This window comes from Panicum virgatum, chromosome 4K (assembly GCF_016808335.1).
Source record: "Panicum virgatum strain AP13 chromosome 4K, P.virgatum_v5, whole genome shotgun sequence".
NCBI classification, from domain to species: domain Eukaryota; kingdom Viridiplantae; phylum Streptophyta; class Magnoliopsida; order Poales; family Poaceae; genus Panicum; species Panicum virgatum.
The window spans coordinates 4,738,351-4,756,621 of NC_053139.1; the positions used below are offsets into that span (position 1 = coordinate 4,738,351).

At 47.2% G+C, this 18,271-nt stretch overlaps 2 protein-coding genes across 3 annotated transcripts; both read right to left on the reverse strand.

The window, feature by feature from the left end:
- Nucleotides 1-1,498: 1,498 nt before the first annotated feature.
- LOC120702682 (disease resistance protein Pik-2-like) lies at nt 1,499-7,920 on the reverse strand. 2 transcript variants are annotated; one of them, XM_039986574.1, is made up of 3 exons: nt 7,535-7,920; nt 5,160-7,451; nt 1,499-3,691 (listed from the first exon to the last, which is right to left on the reverse strand). In XM_039986574.1, exons 2-3 carry the CDS (start codon nt 6,047-6,049, stop codon nt 1,717-1,719), a joined length of 2,865 nt encoding a protein of 954 aa, XP_039842508.1. In that variant the 5' UTR covers nt 6,050-7,451; nt 7,535-7,920; the 3' UTR covers nt 1,499-1,716. The 2 variants fall into 2 exon arrangements, with proteins under 2 accessions (XP_039842508.1, XP_039842507.1); XM_039986573.1 differs by having other exon boundaries at nt 5,160-7,920.
- Nucleotides 7,921-8,968: 1,048 nt separating this feature from the next.
- LOC120704967 (disease resistance protein Pik-2-like) lies at nt 8,969-14,344 on the reverse strand. The gene is made up of 3 exons (XM_039989517.1): nt 14,265-14,344; nt 11,499-11,603; nt 8,969-11,177 (listed from the first exon to the last, which is right to left on the reverse strand). Exons 1-3 carry the CDS (start codon nt 14,342-14,344, stop codon nt 9,263-9,265), a joined length of 2,100 nt encoding a protein of 699 aa, XP_039845451.1. The 3' UTR covers nt 8,969-9,262.
- Nucleotides 14,345-18,271: the final 3,927 nt, after the last annotated feature.

Genomic DNA, 18,271 nt, shown 5'->3' on the forward strand with positions numbered 1-18,271 from the left:
CCATAGAAAGGCGACGTCGGTCGACGGCGTCGCTGCGCGAGGTCGTCGCTCGATCGGTGCTCAAGACCAACGTGCCGCTGCGCTCGACCTGCGCCACCAGAACGTTCGACAACCTCAACGGTTGTGGCGTCGTCGGCGTTGCGGGCGCCCGGCCTGGGAACCAGTGGCGGCCGGCGTTCCTCTAAGCTCATAGCTCAATGGTGGCGGCCGGGGAACGAGGCGGGAGCTGCGTGCCCAATTCCCCAAAATGTCCGGGGTGGACGGTATTTCAAATACCGTCCACCCCCTGGGGTCACCGAGAGCCGTCCGATCAGAGAGCTGTGGCCCAGATTCGGCAGAGCAGCGACCGGACTTCTTCATGGCCGCCCAGGTTAGGTGAGCATGGAACGCGCGACGGTGCGAGCACGGCGCGGCGGCAGCGGAGCTCGACGGCGACGACCCCCCTTCTCGAGGACGCGCCGGCGTCGCACGGGGCCGCGCTGGTTCCGATCGCCCCGTGCTGTCTGTCAATGTTGACGTCGCGGTGGTTCCAGAGATCCTCGGCTCTCGGGCTAGCATCAGCGCACGTTCGCGGCGCGCCCGGCGACCGCGCACTCTCAGCCAGCTGGTGACGCCATCGCCCGGACGGAACTTGATCGAGCCGCCGGCCTCGGTCCGCGGAAGGAGGAACGGCACGCGCGCGCCATGGAGCTGCGGCGGCGGGAAGCCGGCCGTGCTCCGGCGCGCCGAGAAGCGAAGCGCGCACATGCCTGGGCTGGGGGTGGACGGTATTTGGAATACCGTCCACCCCTTGGGTCCCTACGAGCCGTCGGATCGCCCACGTGTGGCCAGGATCCGTTAGAGCAGCGACCGGACTGGTTCGTCTTCTCGATCAGGGACCCGGAGGGCGGTGGTCTGACCGTCTGAGGCCCAGCTGGTGCGCGAGCGTGGCGCGGCGGCGGAGATCGACGGCGACGGCTCTGCTCGAGGACGCCGGAACCCTTGCCGCCGCTTCCTCCGATAGCAGTTCGCTGCTCCGTGACGCTGTCAAATGCTTCGAGGAGGAAGAGGAACTCGAGCCGGTGTGGGCCGCGGAACACGGCCGGTGAACGGCGCTCGCGCGCCGCCAGTGCATCCCCCAGAAAGGCGACATCGACGGCGCCGGGGCCGCGCGGCGATGCCTCGTCGGACGGTAGCCATTGACATGAATTGCAAGACCCATTCAAATCTGGATGATATTTCAACATCAGGTGCCTCACCGGCAGAAAGGTCATCGTACTGCATGAATTTCGTGCACCAACCACACATAAAAGAACCCAGAATAATCAGGCGCCAGCAGAGTAGCCACTTCATCTTACACACAAATAAGTAGGTATGCTGGCTACAGGCCAAAAGCAACATAAAGTGGCAATTTGACTAACAGGTGATCAGGCTAGAGATGTCTGAGACAGTTGCTCTCTAGTAACCTCAGAACATATGTCTAGTACACTTTAAAGAGTAAAATGGTACATAGATGAGATGGAGAAGACTGCAATAGTTCACTTCAAAACATACAAATAGTATTGAAATTTCACTTGCCAAAGATTGATGTGCATTAACTTTGCTGCAAGCTAACTCATACACTATATAATACAATGGATGATGGAACTGACTTCAGTACATTCTACAGTACAGCAGTTGTTTGCCCAACTGGCAACTGAACATTAAAATGAACGATTTCTGTCCAGCCTTAGCTACTTAGGCATACTCAGTTACAATGTTCCATTTGTCACCTATAACTCTTGGGTGATTGGGATGCGTCTTCACGCATGAAACCACTTTGCTCACCACAGATGATATAATGTTACCGAAAAACTCTATCTCCTTCAGCTTCTGGAGATATTCGAGACCGGAGATCCCATCCTTTGGTTCTTGTAGGAATGATAATGTCAGTCTCTCAAGATTCGGCAATGAACCTGTCTCAAAGTGCACTCTATCAATACTATCCAGATTATCAATGACCAACATGCTGAGTTTTGTAAATTTACCGAGGGGAAACACTATGCAGTCATCAGCATACGACTTGTGATAGAGCTTGAGGCAGAGTAGGTTTGGCAGGTCTCCAAGAACTGTTATGGCCTCGGCATGGAGTCCAGTGTTACGAAGAGTAAACCTGGACACGCTTCGAAGCGACGATATCCAAGGAGGTAGACTGTCCAACTTGCCCGCCAGGCTAAAATTAGTGACGAGTAGGGGAGGTGACTCTACAAAAGCTAGAATGTCTAGTGATGAACCATACTTCTTTCCATCTACAATGTGAATAGAGAGTGAGCTTAGAAAGCTTGCCAACTTCCCCAAAGACCCAACTAACTCCTTCCAGTTAACTTCCACATTACGGATAAGGACTTTAAGCTTCCTTAGCTTTTGCAATAGACCAATGTCCCGTAGAACCAAGGGCTGGTCTTTGACCACTATATGGGCAAGTGATTGCAGGGACTTCATATTCTTGACCACCCCAGGATCCATCTCCAAACCTGAGCAATGTTTTAAGAACTTGACGCTGCCTGTTCTTGTAAGTTGTTCCTTGTGCCCAACTAACAGATGCTTCATACAACTGAGGTTTTTTGCACTGGTCGGTAGTTTCTTGATGAGTGTTGCTCTAATATCCAGCGTCTCCAAGTGTTTCAGATTTCCTAGTCGCCGTGGCAACTTAGAGATATTAGTCTTTCTGAGGCTTAGGTACTTCAGCTGGAAAAAATTGCAGATACAGTTCAAGTCGTTGTTCCTCAAGCAAATGCAACCTTCCATGTCAAGTACTCTTAGCAGATGTAGCCGTGGAAAGAAGACCGGGGCTTCCTCGACAGAAGCTGACATTGTGAACGAGCGAACATGAGATACACTGGCACTAGTATTCTGCACCAGCTGGTTTTGACTATTGTGGATGCATAAGCGCCGAATTTTATCATGAGACACTAATAAGCTTCCATTATCACGTAAGAAGGATGCGAAGTTCTCCTCAAGTGACTTGGAGACGATGACTTCTAGCATTATATCATGTACTCTGCAGCTCCTCACTTTGCCATTCCAGTCGATTCTTACAGGCTGCACAATGCTTCTGGCAACAAACTCATCAAAGTAACTTTCAGCGATCTGCTCCGTGCTTAATCCATACCTTTGACTGACAAAACCTTCTGCTATCCACCTTCTCACCAGAGGCCCCCTCTTGATCTCATAATTTTCAGGGAAGATACTTAGATATAAGAAGCAAGACTTCAGATGGTACGGTAGATCATCATAGCTCAAGGTCAAGACTTGCTTTGCACCTTCCAGAGTAGGATTACTTTCAAGTTCAGAGCCCAAGTTGTCGCAGACCTTCTGCCACTCCTGCTTGGTTCTATTTGTCTTACTTGCAAGAAGGCTGCCGATGCTCAGTATTGCTAAAGGCAAACCCCCGCATTTCTTCAAAATGGAATTTGATACTTCATCCAACTCATCATTTGGTAATTCATGTTCAGAGCCAAAGATTCTTTTGAAGAATAGTTCTCGTGATTTAGCATCTGATAGTCGCTGGATTTTGTATATCCAATCTTGGTGATGAGAACAGCACGTTTTGGCCACATCTTCATTCCTCGTGGTTACTATTACCCTGCTACCTTTCTTATTGTCAGGCAATGCACATCTGATGCTCTCCCATGATGATATGGACCATATGTCATCAAGGATTATAATGTACCTAAAAGAAAACAAATAAAAAATATAAGGGAACTCAACAAGCCAATGGAACAGCTACAAACCTGATATTTATAAGTTTCCTTTTGTTATGTAATTAATGTGTGCCTATGGCGATGATGGTAGACTAAGAACACTGATATTATGCAGTAAATAATTGATACTTGTGCCGTTTTCAGTCAAAAGAGGAAATAATTGTAAGCAAAAAGGTTGACACTCCTTTGTTATTCTGCATGCAGGTTTTCTCCTCATACTTCTTTTTCGAGAATACACAGGAGAGCTGCGTATCATTGCATTAAGAAGAAAAGTTTATAAGTTTTCTGCTCATACTGGACATTGTCACTTTTTACATTCCAGTCTCCAGAGAGTGAACCTTTGTTAGCTCGTAATTCATAAATATAATATTAGTGTATTAAATCTGGCGCATAATTTGACCATCACAACACTTCAAATCTAGTCTCCTGACTGTGCAAACTTCAAATCTAGTCTCCTGACTGTGCAAACATGACATACAAATCCAATATTCACAAACTATTATAGGCAGTTGAGACTTGATTTCAAGATGATCCTGGATTTCAAGATGATCCTAGATTTCAAGGGAAAGAAAGCATGTGATATTTGGTGTTATACTTGGACTTGTTTTCTTAAGGCAAGGGACAAACTGGAAAAAATATCACAGAATCCTTTTCTTTTGACCAGACAGTAAAAAGTTTCACATCAAATGTCCCGACAGTTTAAATTACAGTCGACGGACACCTGAAAGCGGTAGCAGCCAGTGTGCAACTCAAGTGGTACTATCTTCAGAAAAGAACAAGGTGGCAGTTCACTTTTCCAAATCAATTCAAGAGCACAGTACAGGGAAGCACAGATACCTTTTGCCAATTTTCAGACATGCATTAAACTGGATTCAAGAGAAAAGGACCAAATTCCAAGGCATAGCATAGCTGAACTAAAAGTAACTTTATAAATGTAGAAAAGTTATAAGTGTACCTACAAAAGGCATGCAAATATTTATGTTGCACGTTTCGCAATAATATATAGATAGTCAATTATTCTCCTAATATGGTAGATAGCAGGATTAGAGGCTACCCGCCCTCACGCTGGAGGCTCTGGGAAGTATTTGGTTCTAATCTTGCTTGTTCTTCATTGATACAAGATAGTCTCTTTTATAGAGACGACTGACTTGACCCCTAAGCAATATGACTTGACCCCTAAGCAATATCCTAACCGAATCAATCCATCTTATCTCTTTCCTAATAAACCAAATTAACCTAATCAAATAGGATTCGGCACTGTTCACGCATGCGCTACAGTACTCGTGGGCCTAGATCGGCCCATAACACCTCTCACGTGTTTTTCTTCCTCCTTCTCTCATATGTGCGGCCCACAAATGAGTCCACAACATCTCCAGATCAAAAAAAGAATATAATGGTTCATTAAAGGAAGCAATATAACAAAAATTGCTGATGTACCTTTTGTCTTGTAAATATCTCCTAAGCATCTCAGCCAGTACTGCAACCTCCAGCCTTTCAATTCCCTCCAAGTTTTCCTCTGTGAAATGGCCATACTTGCCTCCTGCTATTGCCATGGCCTTGTGAGGTCGTTGGATCAACTCCCTTATCATGTGCTGAAACAGCGTTCTGATGTTGAAGGTCTGTGACACAATGAACAATGGACAGCACTGAAAATCAGCCCCTTTCACCACTGGGCTCTCGCACACCATCCGTGCCAGTGTGGTCTTGCCTAGGCCACCAAATCCAACTATGGCTAGCACGCGAAGCTGCAGATCATCTTCCATTAGCCATCTTACAAGCGCGTTCCTCGGTTCATCAATGCCTACAAGCTGTGCCTCATCTGTAAAGAGAGCATGCAGCTGTGGGTCAAGATGAAGAAAGGCATGCTTCAAAACTTGTGAGCCGGATTCCTGAAGTTGGGCCTTTGCTAGCATCACCCCGTAACGTGAGCGCCGCTCACCAACATCCCGAGCACGGGTCTTCAATTCTTGGAGCTGGATGGCAATGCGACGATGGCAACCAAGCAGGTCAAGAATGCACATTAACCAATGACGTAAGCCCAATCCTGATGAATCACCAAAGTGGTGTATGAACTCATCAATGCAGTCCTCAGAATCATAGGCAATCTCCCTCACTTGCTTCATCCAGATTCTCACTTGATCATCATGGCCCTCTGACATGGTGAGGGTGCGCAGGAAAGCATTCATACTCTCAAGCTCATCTTTGATGAACTGCATGTCTCCATACACACCCTGTACCAACCACCTCTCCTGGGAAAGAAGGCAGCCAAGCTTGCACAGAAGACTCATCACTGCGCCCTCAGTCAAACTGAAGATAGTGGTTTCCATGTCTTACTATGGAGAATGGAAATGCAAATGCTTCTTTTGTTGAGTTTGGTTGCTTAGGCTACATATATAGGACATTTAGTTGGATAAGCTCTGATATGTTGCAGCATAAGATTATTTTCAACCACAGTTTCCTCATAATTTCAAGCTCCGAATCGCTTCACTTGGAAGCCATAATAGTAAATTGCATAAAGGGGAATTGTACTGATTGCAGTCTAAGTTGATGACAGGGCAATGACATGACATAGAGACTTCCAGTTCATGGCAGATTGCCTGCGGAATCCCAACAATAGTCAGGAACTTGAGTAGTTGAGTTATGTGCAAATTTTTTTATAACTTACTCAGCAAAACATATTATTTTTGTAGTCCCAAAAGATGTAAGTATACAAAAAATCCCATTCATATTCCAGCTAACTGACAAATGCAAAGTCAATGGTGAGCTTGACAACAATACCGAAACACTGGTAACCTTGAGTCTGTTAAAATATACTGCAATGATGAAAGAGTGACTCAAAAGATACACTTCCAAACAAAACATAGACAAACAATATCACCCAGTCAACAAGACAAGCTAGCAAAGTGGCAATAATGAATGAAATTCAACATGGAAAAGGTGAAAAGCAAAGGTTGATGTCAAATATACACACTTGTGGAAGCATGAGGTAGTGTAACCAATAAGATACACATCCAAATGATATACTGTAACCAATAATATACACATCCAAAGACAATGCTGTAATTCAACATGAAAAGGTAAACACCATATGTCCTGATATACTAAAAGTAATGCCAAAAACATGATACCCTTCAGGCTGTTAAATATAGATAATTATGGAAGAGTAATGCGAAATTTACACATCCTAAGTAAAACATATGTAAACGAAGTCAATGAATAAGAAAGGGCGAGAAAAGATGACTGACACCCACCACGAAATCAGCATACTGCACTTCAACACTATTTAGCTAATTTTGAAGAAAAGTGGAGCATACAGTGATGATGAACAACTAGGAGAACAACCAACTATCTGAGTCAAAGGTTCTCCATACTTGTATGTCTGCATCCAATCAGATTAGCAGTGCTTACCAACCTAGAAGAAGAATTATTCACACACAAAATAGAGAGCTAACAAAATATGTCATTAGCAGTAAGTGTAGTTGCACACTATATAAAAAAGGGCTGAAGCATGGCAGTTCCATTTGTATCTAGTTGGCAACTTGACATGCATTACAAGAAAATTGCCAGCCAAGAAAAATACATATGTAGACAAATCAAGAGGATCTTTGGAAATATACTTAAACTTTAGACGAGGTCCATTCCTTTATTTACTATCAATTTCGAGACCAGGTGTCAGGTGATGTCCGTTCTTGCATTGAACTTTCAACATACAAACAAACTCAGTGGCACCTGGATTGTTTGTGAAGTTTACATCACCCCTTCGGAAACTTAAGAGAATTTTAAGAGTAAGTGGTAACAAAGAAGACAAGTACCTGTCTTACGAGGCATTTCATCAGGTGACACGCAGCTTGGGAGTGCCGGTCTGTTGGATGGAAAGCTAGTCCGACAGCACAACTAGCTGATGCCATCAGCTCGTCTTCTCTTCTATATGAGGATGGAAAGTCATCATTTAAACCATCCATGGCCAGCTGCTGGCCACCAAGTTCTGTTGCTGCCCGTGCCGACAACAGTCTGCAACCACGCCCTGCGCTCGCTGAGTCATTTCGTCGAACAGGAGCACGGCGCCCAGGGCACATTTGCCAGCGAAGACGCCACCATGCCTCTCCAAGTGAAATTAACCCTCCTTTCTCCGGCTGCCGCGCTCGATCGGAACTTGATCCTTGATCAGCAGGCGGTCGCCGCGCTCGCCGGCGCTGCTGCTTGCACGTCCGCGCAGGCCAGGTGTTGATAGCAAAAATTGGTATCAACCGGTCTGACCGGTCAGGCCAAGCGGTATGACCGGTCTGGTGCTGTAGCTGATACGGCTGGAGTCCGACCAGTCCGACCGGTGGGTCCGACCGGTCTGACCGGTCTAGGAGGAGTCCGACTGTAATTAGATGTAATTAGAGTTCTTAATAGATTTAGATCTGTAAATATGATTTCTTGTGGGGTAAGTCTTCCCCACCCTATAAATATAAAGGGTCACGGCCGATTGAAGGGACAACTCAATCGAATCTATCAAAAACATATCTTTTATTTCTTTACCTTTACCCTACTTTTCCAATCTCGACATGATGTTCTTCTCTCGTCTCCATGGCGTTTGAGGACGCCCTAGCTGGCCTGCCGAGTCTAGAGCAACCCTACACGCGCTTGCTCCGACGGGGTCTCTCCCGGGCGAGCGTTCGTAGGATCGTCGCCATTCTGCACGGCGACCGGTCTGACCGCTCCACTCAGGAAGTGCTGCAAGGAGCCCCTCTTCACACCGCGCGATCTAGCGCGTTCGTGTGTTGATCGAGATTTGCGTCAACACCAGGTGCTTTGTGCGAGGCTATCGAGCCGCGAGGCACAAATTGTGCTACGGGCTCCTCTCTGTCTCTCTGAGATTCCCCTCAGGCCCATTCTGAAAAGAATGGCGCGTTATCCGTCGCGACGATAAATCGCATTGGAAAGGGGAATAAATGTTCCTCTTAAAAAAATTAAAATAGGAAAGATAACTGGAGTTACCCCCAGTTTCGATTTGAATTTCTGCCATTGATACACCAACTACATCTACAAGGCAGCTTGATACACAAGCAGTGTAGAGCAGCAACTTCATACAGGCCGGGAAGCAAAGCATATGTGTTGATGTCGCAATACACTGAGGTGTGAATTTCATTGATCAGGTCAGGTCACTAATATTCATGAGGTGGCCCAAATGACCCTCAAACAATGTGAAACTACTTTTAAGTCTTGATTTGGATTTCAAGATGAAACGGGAAAGACCGTGGTTCACTTCAAATCACAAAGCTACCATCAATTTTCACTTGTTAGAAACGTTGCACAAATGGTGGTGCAACGTAAGTCATGTAACACTTTAGTACCATATAATACAATGAACTGTACTGCAGATTAGCTTACATAATTCTATTGCTGAAAGCAATAAACTAGATTTATGAATAGGACGCGTAATGACAAATTATATCATGGGTTTGCCACTTAAGCATATTCAGTTACAATATTCCATTTGTCACCGATAACTCTTAGATGGTTTGGATGTGTCTTCACACATGATACCACTTTATTCACCACGGATAATATGATGTTACCAAAGAACTCGATCTCCCTGAGCTTTTTTTTTTTGAGACTATCTCCCTGAGCTTTTGGAGGTTCTGAAGACCTGAAATCCCATCTTTAGGTTCTCGTAGGAATGATAAAGTCAGCCTCTCAAGATTTGGCACTGAACCTTCCTCGAAGTGCACCATTTCGGTGTTCTCCAAATTATCAATAACCAACATGCAGAGCTTTGTAAATTTACCGCTGCGAAATACTATGCGGTCATCAACATACGAGTTGTGATAGAGCTTGAGGTAGAGTAGATTTGGAAGGTCTTCAAAAACTTCTATAGCCCCGGCATGGAGTTGGGTCTTTCGAACAGTAAACCTGGACACGTTTCGAAGCGATGATATCCAAGGAGGTAGACTCTTTAATTTGCCTGTGAGACTAAAATTGGTAAGAAGTAGTGGGGGTGACTCGACATAAGCTAGAATGTCCAGAGATGAGCTATACTCCTTTTCATCTAGAATGTGAATTGAGAGTGAGCGAAGAGAGCTTGCCAATTTTCCCAGTGACTCAACAAAAGCTTTCCAATTCACTTCCACATTGCGGAAGAGAACATTGAGCTTCCTTAGTTTTTGCAGCAAACCGATCTCTCGCAGCACCAATGATTGCTCCTTGACCATTATATGGACAAGTGATTGGAGAGCTGCCATATTCTTGACCACCCCAGGAGCCATCTCCACGCCTGAGCATGGTTTTAAGTACTTGACACTGGCTGTCCTTGTAAGTTGCTCCTTGTGCCCAACTAATAGATGCTTCATGCAACTGAGATTTTTTGCACTGGCTGGTAGTTTCTTGACTAGTGTTGCCCTAATGTCCAGCGTTTCCAGGAGCTTCAGATTTCCTAGTAGCCGTGGTAACTTGCAGACCTTGGTATTTCTGAGGCTTAGGTACTTAAGCTGGGAAAATCTGCAGATACACTCCAATGTGTTTATGCTCAAATAACTGCAGCCTTGCATGTCAAGTACTCGTAGCAGCCGTAGCTGTGGAAAGAAGAATGGGACTTCCTCGATAGAAGCCGGCATTGTGAAGGAGCGAACATGAGATACACTAGCACTAGTTGTCTGAACCAACTTGTGACTACTATGGATGGAGAGGCGACGAATCTTGTCGTGAGAGACCAATAAGCTTGTGCTATCACATAAGAATGATGCAAAGTTCTCCTCAAGTGACTTGGAGATGATAACTTCTAGCATTATATCATGAACTCTGCAGCTCCTCACCTTTCCATTCCAATCAATTCTCACAGGTTGTACAATGCTTCTAGCCACAAACTCATCAAAGTAACTTTCTGCAACCTGCTCCATGCTTAATCCATGCCTTTGACCGACAAAACCTTCAGCTATCCACCTTCTCACCAAAGGTCCCCTCTTGATCACATAATTTTCAGGGAAAATACTTAGATATAAGAAGTAAGCCTTCAGATGATAGGGTAGATCATCATAACTCAAGGTCAAGACTTGCTTCGCGCCTTCCAGAGTAGGATTACTTTCAAGTTCAGAGCCTAAGTTGTCACAAACCTTCTGCCACTCCTGCTTGGATCTATTTATCTTGCTTGCAAGAAGGCTGCCAATGCTCTCTATTGCCAAAGGCAACCCTCCGCATTTCTTCAAAATGGAGTTTGATACTTCCTCCAAGTTATCAGTTGGTAGTTTATCTGCCGAGCCAAAGATCTTTTTGAAGAATAGTTCACGCGATGTAGCATCAGATAACCTCTGGATTTTGTAAATCCAATCTTGGGGATGAGAACAGCATGTTTTGGCCACATCTTCATTCCTTGTGGTTACAATTACCCTGCTGCCCTTCTTATTTTCAGGCAGTGCACATCTGATGCTCTCCCATGCTGATATAGTCCATATGTCATCAAGGATCATAATGTACCTACAAGAAAAACGTATAAGAGGAAAGCTTGTTTTGAAAGCACGATATTCAATTCATAGGCTATCGCCAAAATGAAAGTAAACTTTTTCAAAAGAAAAATTAGAAGAGTGCCTTCACATGATATTCTGTTCTAGACCATCCATTAACTGAAAGTAAGTTTTTTCAAAAGAAAAATTAGAACCAAATGTGCCTTCAAAAGGTGCATTATTATTCATGTTTCGGTTTTCACAAGAATATACTAATAATTTGGGATTTTCGCAAAACAACAAAATTATAATGGTCCATTACTGGGGGAGAAATACAACAATAACTCTGTTGTACCTTTTGTCTTGTAAATATCGCCTGAGCTTCTCAGCCAATACTGCAACCTCCCACCTTTCAATTCCCTTAAAGTTTTCTTCTGTTAAATGGCCATGCTTGCCTCTTCTGTAAACAGAGCATGCAGCTGTAGATCAAGGTGAAGAGATGCATGCTTGCTGAGTTGTCGGCTACCTCCTCTACGCAGTCCTTGGAAGCACCACACCGTAACGTGATCGCCGCTCACCAACATCCCGGGCATGGACCTTCAGTTCTTGTAGCTGGATGGCAATTCGGCGGCGACAGACTAGTGTGCCAGGTATACAGATTAATTGTCGAATAAAGCCCATTCCAGATGGCTCACCTAGATGATGGATGAGCTCATCAATGCAGTCCTCAGCATCATAGGCAATCTCCCTCGCTTCATCCAGATTCTCACTTGGTCATCATGGCCCTCTGACGTGGTGAGGGTGCGAAGGAAAGCATTCATGCTCTCGAGCTCATCCTTGATGTATTGCATATCTCCATGGACGCTCTGAAGCAACCAACTTTCCTGGGAGAGAAGGCAACCAAGTTTGCACAAGAGACTCCTCACCGCACCCTCAGTTAAACTGAAGATAACGCCTTCCATATCTTACTTTTGCAAATGGAACAGCTGTTTGAGTTATTTTGCATGGTATACATATATAGTGGTCTGCTAAACTCTAATAGCGGAATAAGAGTGTTTCAGACCAAAGTTTCCTGATAATTTCTGGTCCCCAATAGGCTTCACATGGAAGCCGGAATGGTATAATTGCACAAAAGAAAACGACACGGGTTGCAATGTTATCTGATGACAAGGCAATGACACAAAATTGAGACTTTGACCATGTCTGATGATATTCAACTTTGTTTACTACAACCTTTTCAGCTACACATACTATTTGTAGAGTGCATAACAATGTCCCTTTCCAGAAGATTCAATTCACTTATCATGTCAGGACAGGTAATTGCTCTATCTAGATATATAAGCCAACATGGTTTCGTCAATTGTACTCTCAAATTGATACTTGACGAGTAAGACATGCAACTCTGTTAAATATACAAAATGGTGGAAGAGTGACTTATAAGATACACATCCAAACCAAACATATACAAAGAGAATCGTCCCCATTAAGTAACACCAGGTAAGAAAGTGGCAATACTGCAATTCAACAATAAAAGGAGAAATATCACAGGTTGACTTTATAATAGAAGATGATGGATGAGTGAACAAAAATATACGCATCCAAATCAAACTAAAGAAACAAAATTACCCAATAAGTAAGCAAGAAAAGAGAACAGGAGAAAGGCAAGGTAACAGCTACAAAATTGGCCATGCTGCAATTCAATGTGAAAAGGAGAAAGCCTACATCATGATGTAAACATAACGCTGAGGGAGTGGTACACTGGCACCCTCAACTCTGCTATACAGGATTATGGAATGGTGACAAGAATGATACACGTGCCAAACATATAAACATGCAAAAAAACATTGTAAGCAAGACCAAGAAAATGTAACCAAAAATAGCTAAAAAGATCGCAATTGTCTGATTCTGACATGTTTTAATCAGCTCGAAGCAAATTACAATAAAGAATAAACTGATATTAAGGCTGGCAAAATAGAAAAAGAAAAGAAAAGAACTCTAGACACCTACCTACTGAAATGTTCTCCATGCTAGTATGTAGCCCCAAACAGATCAGCAGTGGCAGGGCTTCTCATTTTTAACAGTATGAACCTGGTAACTTCGTATATAAATAGTACCAGGCAGAAAAACATGCAACAACACAAAAAAAATTATAACTAGCAGAAAATTCTGCTAGATAAGAAGGCTTACCTAATAGCATACAAGAAGAGAAAGAAAACACTGTATCGAATATTGACTACTCCCTCCATTCTCAAATATATGACGTTTAGGACAAGTTATTTAGTTCAAAATGAACTAATTTTGTTGTCCTAAACGTCATATATTTGAGAATGGAGGGAGTATATGACATGGACAGGTAATGTAAACCCTAATGATTGTCTAGCTTGACATTGAGACCACAGATTGGTTCAGAACGTCAGACTGAAAGTAAGTAGATTGGGAACACTCTAAACATAAAGAGCAATGGACACTAGGCTACTTGAAGGGGTTACATGTACTTGAAAGCTTAACAAGTACTAAACAACAAAGGAACAGATGAGCGTGACAATTTCATTGTATATAGTCTTTTTCCTTGTATAAGAAATATGGCTGCCCACCCTAAGAAAAGAAATACGTATGCCCACAGAATTAGATTAAAAAAATGAACTTTAGACAAGGTCCATTTCAGTATTGAACTTCCGATGGGACATTTGACTGACTTTCTTAAAGATAAAACCAAAGATGGTGACATAACATAATTCGAGAATAGACAGGAGATGTACCTTTGCATTAAGAAGAAAGTTAGTGGTGGGTTGGCGAATTACTCCATTCTAGAGTCTAGACAAACATTTGTGTGTATTTGCCATGAAAGCAGACAGTTACCTGACTATTGAAGCATTCCAACAGTTCACTGTTGCACGGAAGTCGGAAAACCATCCTAAACTTCGTCTCTTCCTACACATTGAACCATCCTCTCCCAGCTTTGCGCCCATCCAGGCGTGTCACTAACCACTCGTGCACGAAATGTCGACAACCACGCCTGCCTGCATCCGCTCCACGCTCTCCGTGAGGCATTTCATCGAACACCTGGAGCACGGTGCCTCGGGGACGGAGGAGCTCGCTTGCTTCGCGGCGCGAAATTTACCGGCGCTTCTCCGCCTGCTGCATACGATCAGGACTTGATCGGCAAGGCCGCAAGGGCGTGGCGCGCCGGAGGCAGGCCATCGCCGGCGCCATGGAAAGAGCTACTCGCGCTGACGGTATGCTGTTGGATTTGGAGCCCATGGCATGGTGAGCTACGGAAAGTTGCTCAAGGCGCGTAGCGATTGGGCCTAGAATGCGCGATCCGCTGGCCGCTGCAATGCGCGGCGTCGCCAACGCCATCGTTTGCACTGCCGAGTTCGTGTTTGGACACGTCTGAACGTCAGTGCAGTTATGATGCTTCACCAACAGGCTAATGAGCAATCACCAACTGACCACACATTAAGCTATCGATATTTGGGTAACTTCACAGAAAGCTAAGGTATTTTCTGAAGCATGATTTCCTCAAGGAAGTACTTGGAGTTCTCTGCCCATTTGATGCATCCAAACTGTGCGTTTAATTAAGCGGGCAACTTTTTGTTACTAGTTCACAAATACTGTGTTACTCTCAATTTACCGGCTTTATATGGCTGCCTGCATTTCAGTTCGTGAATTTTGCTGATATATTCTGAAAAAAAAAAACTGGTTTTGATCAACACAACACCTACATTTATTTGCTGGTCGACGCCGTCCCGGTTCCTGGCCTGATCTGGGATGCTGCTGCCATGGTTGTTGCTGTGCCGTTTGTGCGGGGAAAGTAAAGAGAAAACAATTCCATGGAGCCTGTATGCTGTTGGTCCCTGCAATCAAGGGCCAGGTAAGCAACCTGCTCACCTTCCTCTTCCTCTCCTTTGCTCCAAGGTAGAAGAAGAGCTGAGCTCCTCTACACACATACACTCACAGTTCTCTGTGTTGGCTGAGAGCTAGAGACTGGAATGTGGCAAACTGAACTGTCTTTTCTCATTGCATTGCACTCATATTTATACATCATTGCTACCTACTCTAAGATGCTATTAGTTATGGCTAATAACTTCTATCATTAGTGGCCTAGAGCCATAAGTCAACAAAAACTGCAAGTCAACAAAAGTTGCTAACAAACTGCAGACTTGCCTGGCTAGCAAACTGCAGACTTGCCTTGACTTAATCAGATAAGGGACAGTTGCAGATTAAGTCTTACATTACTTCCCCTAATCCTGCTGCTAGCCCTGGACCTCATCCATGCCAATCATCTTCCTCAATTCCGAGAACCGAAGACGCCCGAGCGACTTGGTGAGGATGTCAGCGAGTTGCCGTCCGGTGTCGACGAACTCGATGACAAGGTGCCCCCCATCGACGCAGTCCCGAAGAAAATGGAACTTCACATCGATATGCTTGCTTCGGTCGTGAAAGACGGGGTTCTTTGCTAGCGCAATGGTCGGCTGGTTGTCCACCTTGAGTGCTGGCGGGCGAGCTTCAACGCCAGTGAGCTCACCCAACAGCCGGCGTAGCCACACGACTTGGCACGCCGCGGTGGCCGCTGCAATGTACTCCGATTCACAGGTTGACAGCGCCACCACCTTCTGCTTCAGTGACTGCCAAGCCACCGGTGCGGTTCCAAGGGAGACGAGCACACCTGTGGTGCTCTTCCGTCCATCCACATCTCCAGCCATGTCCGCATCGCTGAATGCCGTCAGCTGAAGCCCGCCGTGCCTGGGGAAGACGACGGTTTGATCCGCTCCTCCATCGGCGTTACCATGGGCTTGCAGCCCGTCATCCCGGCCTGCTCCAGCAGCTTGAGCGCATAGGCGTGCTGGCCCAGCGCGATGGAGTCCCTCCTCTGCTTTACCTCGATGTCGAGGTAGTAGGAGAGTGCGGCGAGATCGCTCATCTTGAAACGAGCCGCCATCTCACATTTGAACGCTTCAATGTCCTGCGCCCGAGCTCCTGTGACGATCAGGTCGTCCACGTACACGCCGACGATGAGCTCTTCCTTCCCCCGTCGTCGTGTGTACAGCGCATGCTTGGTGGCGCAGCGTGCGAACCCAAGCTCACCCATGGTGGTGTCGAGCTTGGCGTTCCACGCCCTGGGAGTTTGGCGCAGCCCATACAGAGCCTTCCGCAGCCGGAGCACCTTGTGCTCTGCCCCCGGCACCGCGAAGCCCGGCGCCTGCTTGACGTAGACCTTCTCCTCCAGGTCGCCGTTCAAGAACGCCGATTTGACGTCGAGGTGATGGACCTGCCAGTCCTTTGCCGCCGCAAGAGCTAGCAGCAACCGCACCGACTCCATCCGAGCCACCGGCGCGAACACCTTCTCGAAATCAATCCCTTCACGCTGCACAAAACCACGGGCAACGAGCCGAGCCTTGTGCTTGACAATGGCGCCATGCTCGTCCCCCTTTACCTTGTAGACCCATTTCAGGCCAATCGGCCGGCATCCCGCCGGCGGATCGACCAGCTCCCAGGTGCGGTTGTCCTCGATTGACCGCATCTCCTCCATCATGGCCTTCCGCCAGTCCGCGTCACGCTCCGCAACCGCGAACGTGGCCGGCTCCTCCGCGCTCATGAGCATGAGCTCTGGATCGGTGAGACGCGAGGCCAGCCCCGGCAGCTCTGCATCACCGATGACGTCGTCCACTCGCCTGAACCGGAGCTCCTCTCCATCGTGATAGGCATCCACGAACTCCGAGTAGGAGGACGGGGGGATGCGAACTCAAGATCCGCCGCCGCTGTCGGGGTCCCCTGTTCTGGAAAAATAGGGGAGGCTGGGGACGCTGAACTCGCCGCGCGAGGACTTGGCGGAACCTCCGCCGTGCCAGGACTTGGAGGCTCCACCGCCTCCGCTTCTGGCTCCTGCGCTGCCTCCTCTGCGCCACTCCGGCGCTCGATCACCAGCTGCTCGACGACGAATTCGCCCGTCAAGCCGCCGTCGGACCCCTCTTCTTCGCCTGCCGCGGGCGTGCTCCAACTCCATGCCGCCGCCTCGTCGAAAACGACATCCCGGGACACCACCACCTTCCCCCGGGCTGGGTCGTAGAGCCGATAGGCCTTCGTCCCATCTTCATAGCCCAGGAACACCATCTTGGTGCTCCGATCTTCAAGCTTCCCAAGGCCTGGTTTGACGGTCTTCACGTGCCCGATGCAGCCGAACGTGCGTAGGTACGAGACGTACGCCCGTACCACGCCTGATACGGCGTCATCCCCTTCAGGGCCTTGGTCGGTGAGCGGTTCAAGATGAACACCGCCGTGCTCACCGCCTCGCCCCAGAATTCCGCCGGCATCGCCTTCGCCTTCATCATCGAGCGTGCCATCCCAACGATGGTTTGATTTCGCCGCTCGACTACGCCATTCTGCTGTGGCGAATATGGTGCCGTCAGTTGACGCGCCACTCCCTCTCCTGCGCAGTAGCTAGTGAATTCCACCGCTGTGAACTCGCCGCCACGGTCGGTTCTGAGGACGCGCAGCCTCTTCCCGGAGTCCGCCTCTGCCCGCGCCTTGAAGCGCCTGATGGCCTCCGCCGCCTCATCTTTGCTTGTCAGGAGACGCAGCCACATAAACCGACTGCAGTCGTCCACAAGCAAGAGGAAGTATCTCCGACCACCATGCGTCGCCGGCGTGATGGGCCCGCACAGGTCCCCGTGGACCAACTGGAGCACCTCCTGCGCCCGGTACTTGGCCGCCTTTGGGAACGGCAGACGCCTCTGCTTCCCGGCCAAGCAGCTGTCGCAGAGCTCGTCGACGTGCTTGATCTGCGGCAGCCCGGTCACCATCTTGCCCAGGCGTCCAAGCGCCTCAAAGCTCAAGTGGCCGAACCTCCCATGCCACAGCCATGGTTCCTCCGTGCACGCCGCCGCGAGACACACCGGCTGCTCCACCTTCAAATCCAGGAGATAAAGCCGGTTACGGGAACGTGTTACCTTGGCGAGAAGACGCCGTTCCCGGTCCCTGATGCTTAGTACTCCGGCCTTGATGAGCACCTCCGACCCGTGCTCATCCAGCTGCCCCAAGCTCACAATGTTTGTGCGCAGCTGGGGAATGTAATACACTTCCTGGAGTGCACGGTGCTCGCCGTTGCGGCACCTAAAGAGGACCGTG

Coding starts and splice junctions, on each gene's coding strand:
- LOC120702682 (XM_039986574.1), bottom strand. CDS start 6,049: ATGGAAACCACTATCTTCAGTTTGACTGAGGGCGCAGTGATGAGTCTT. Junction 3,692..5,159: donor AGATATTTACAAGACAAAAG/GTACATCAGCAA, acceptor GTTTTCTTTTAG/GTACATTATAATCCTTGATG.
- LOC120704967 (XM_039989517.1), bottom strand. CDS start 14,344: ATGGCCTGCCTCCGGCGCGCCACGCCCTTGCGGCCTTGCCGATCAAGT. Junction 11,604..14,264: donor CAGCAGGCGGAGAAGCGCCG/GTAAATTTCGCG, acceptor CTCTGTTTACAG/AAGAGGCAAGCATGGCCATT. Junction 11,178..11,498: donor CGATATTTACAAGACAAAAG/GTACAACAGAGT, acceptor TTTTTCTTGTAG/GTACATTATGATCCTTGATG.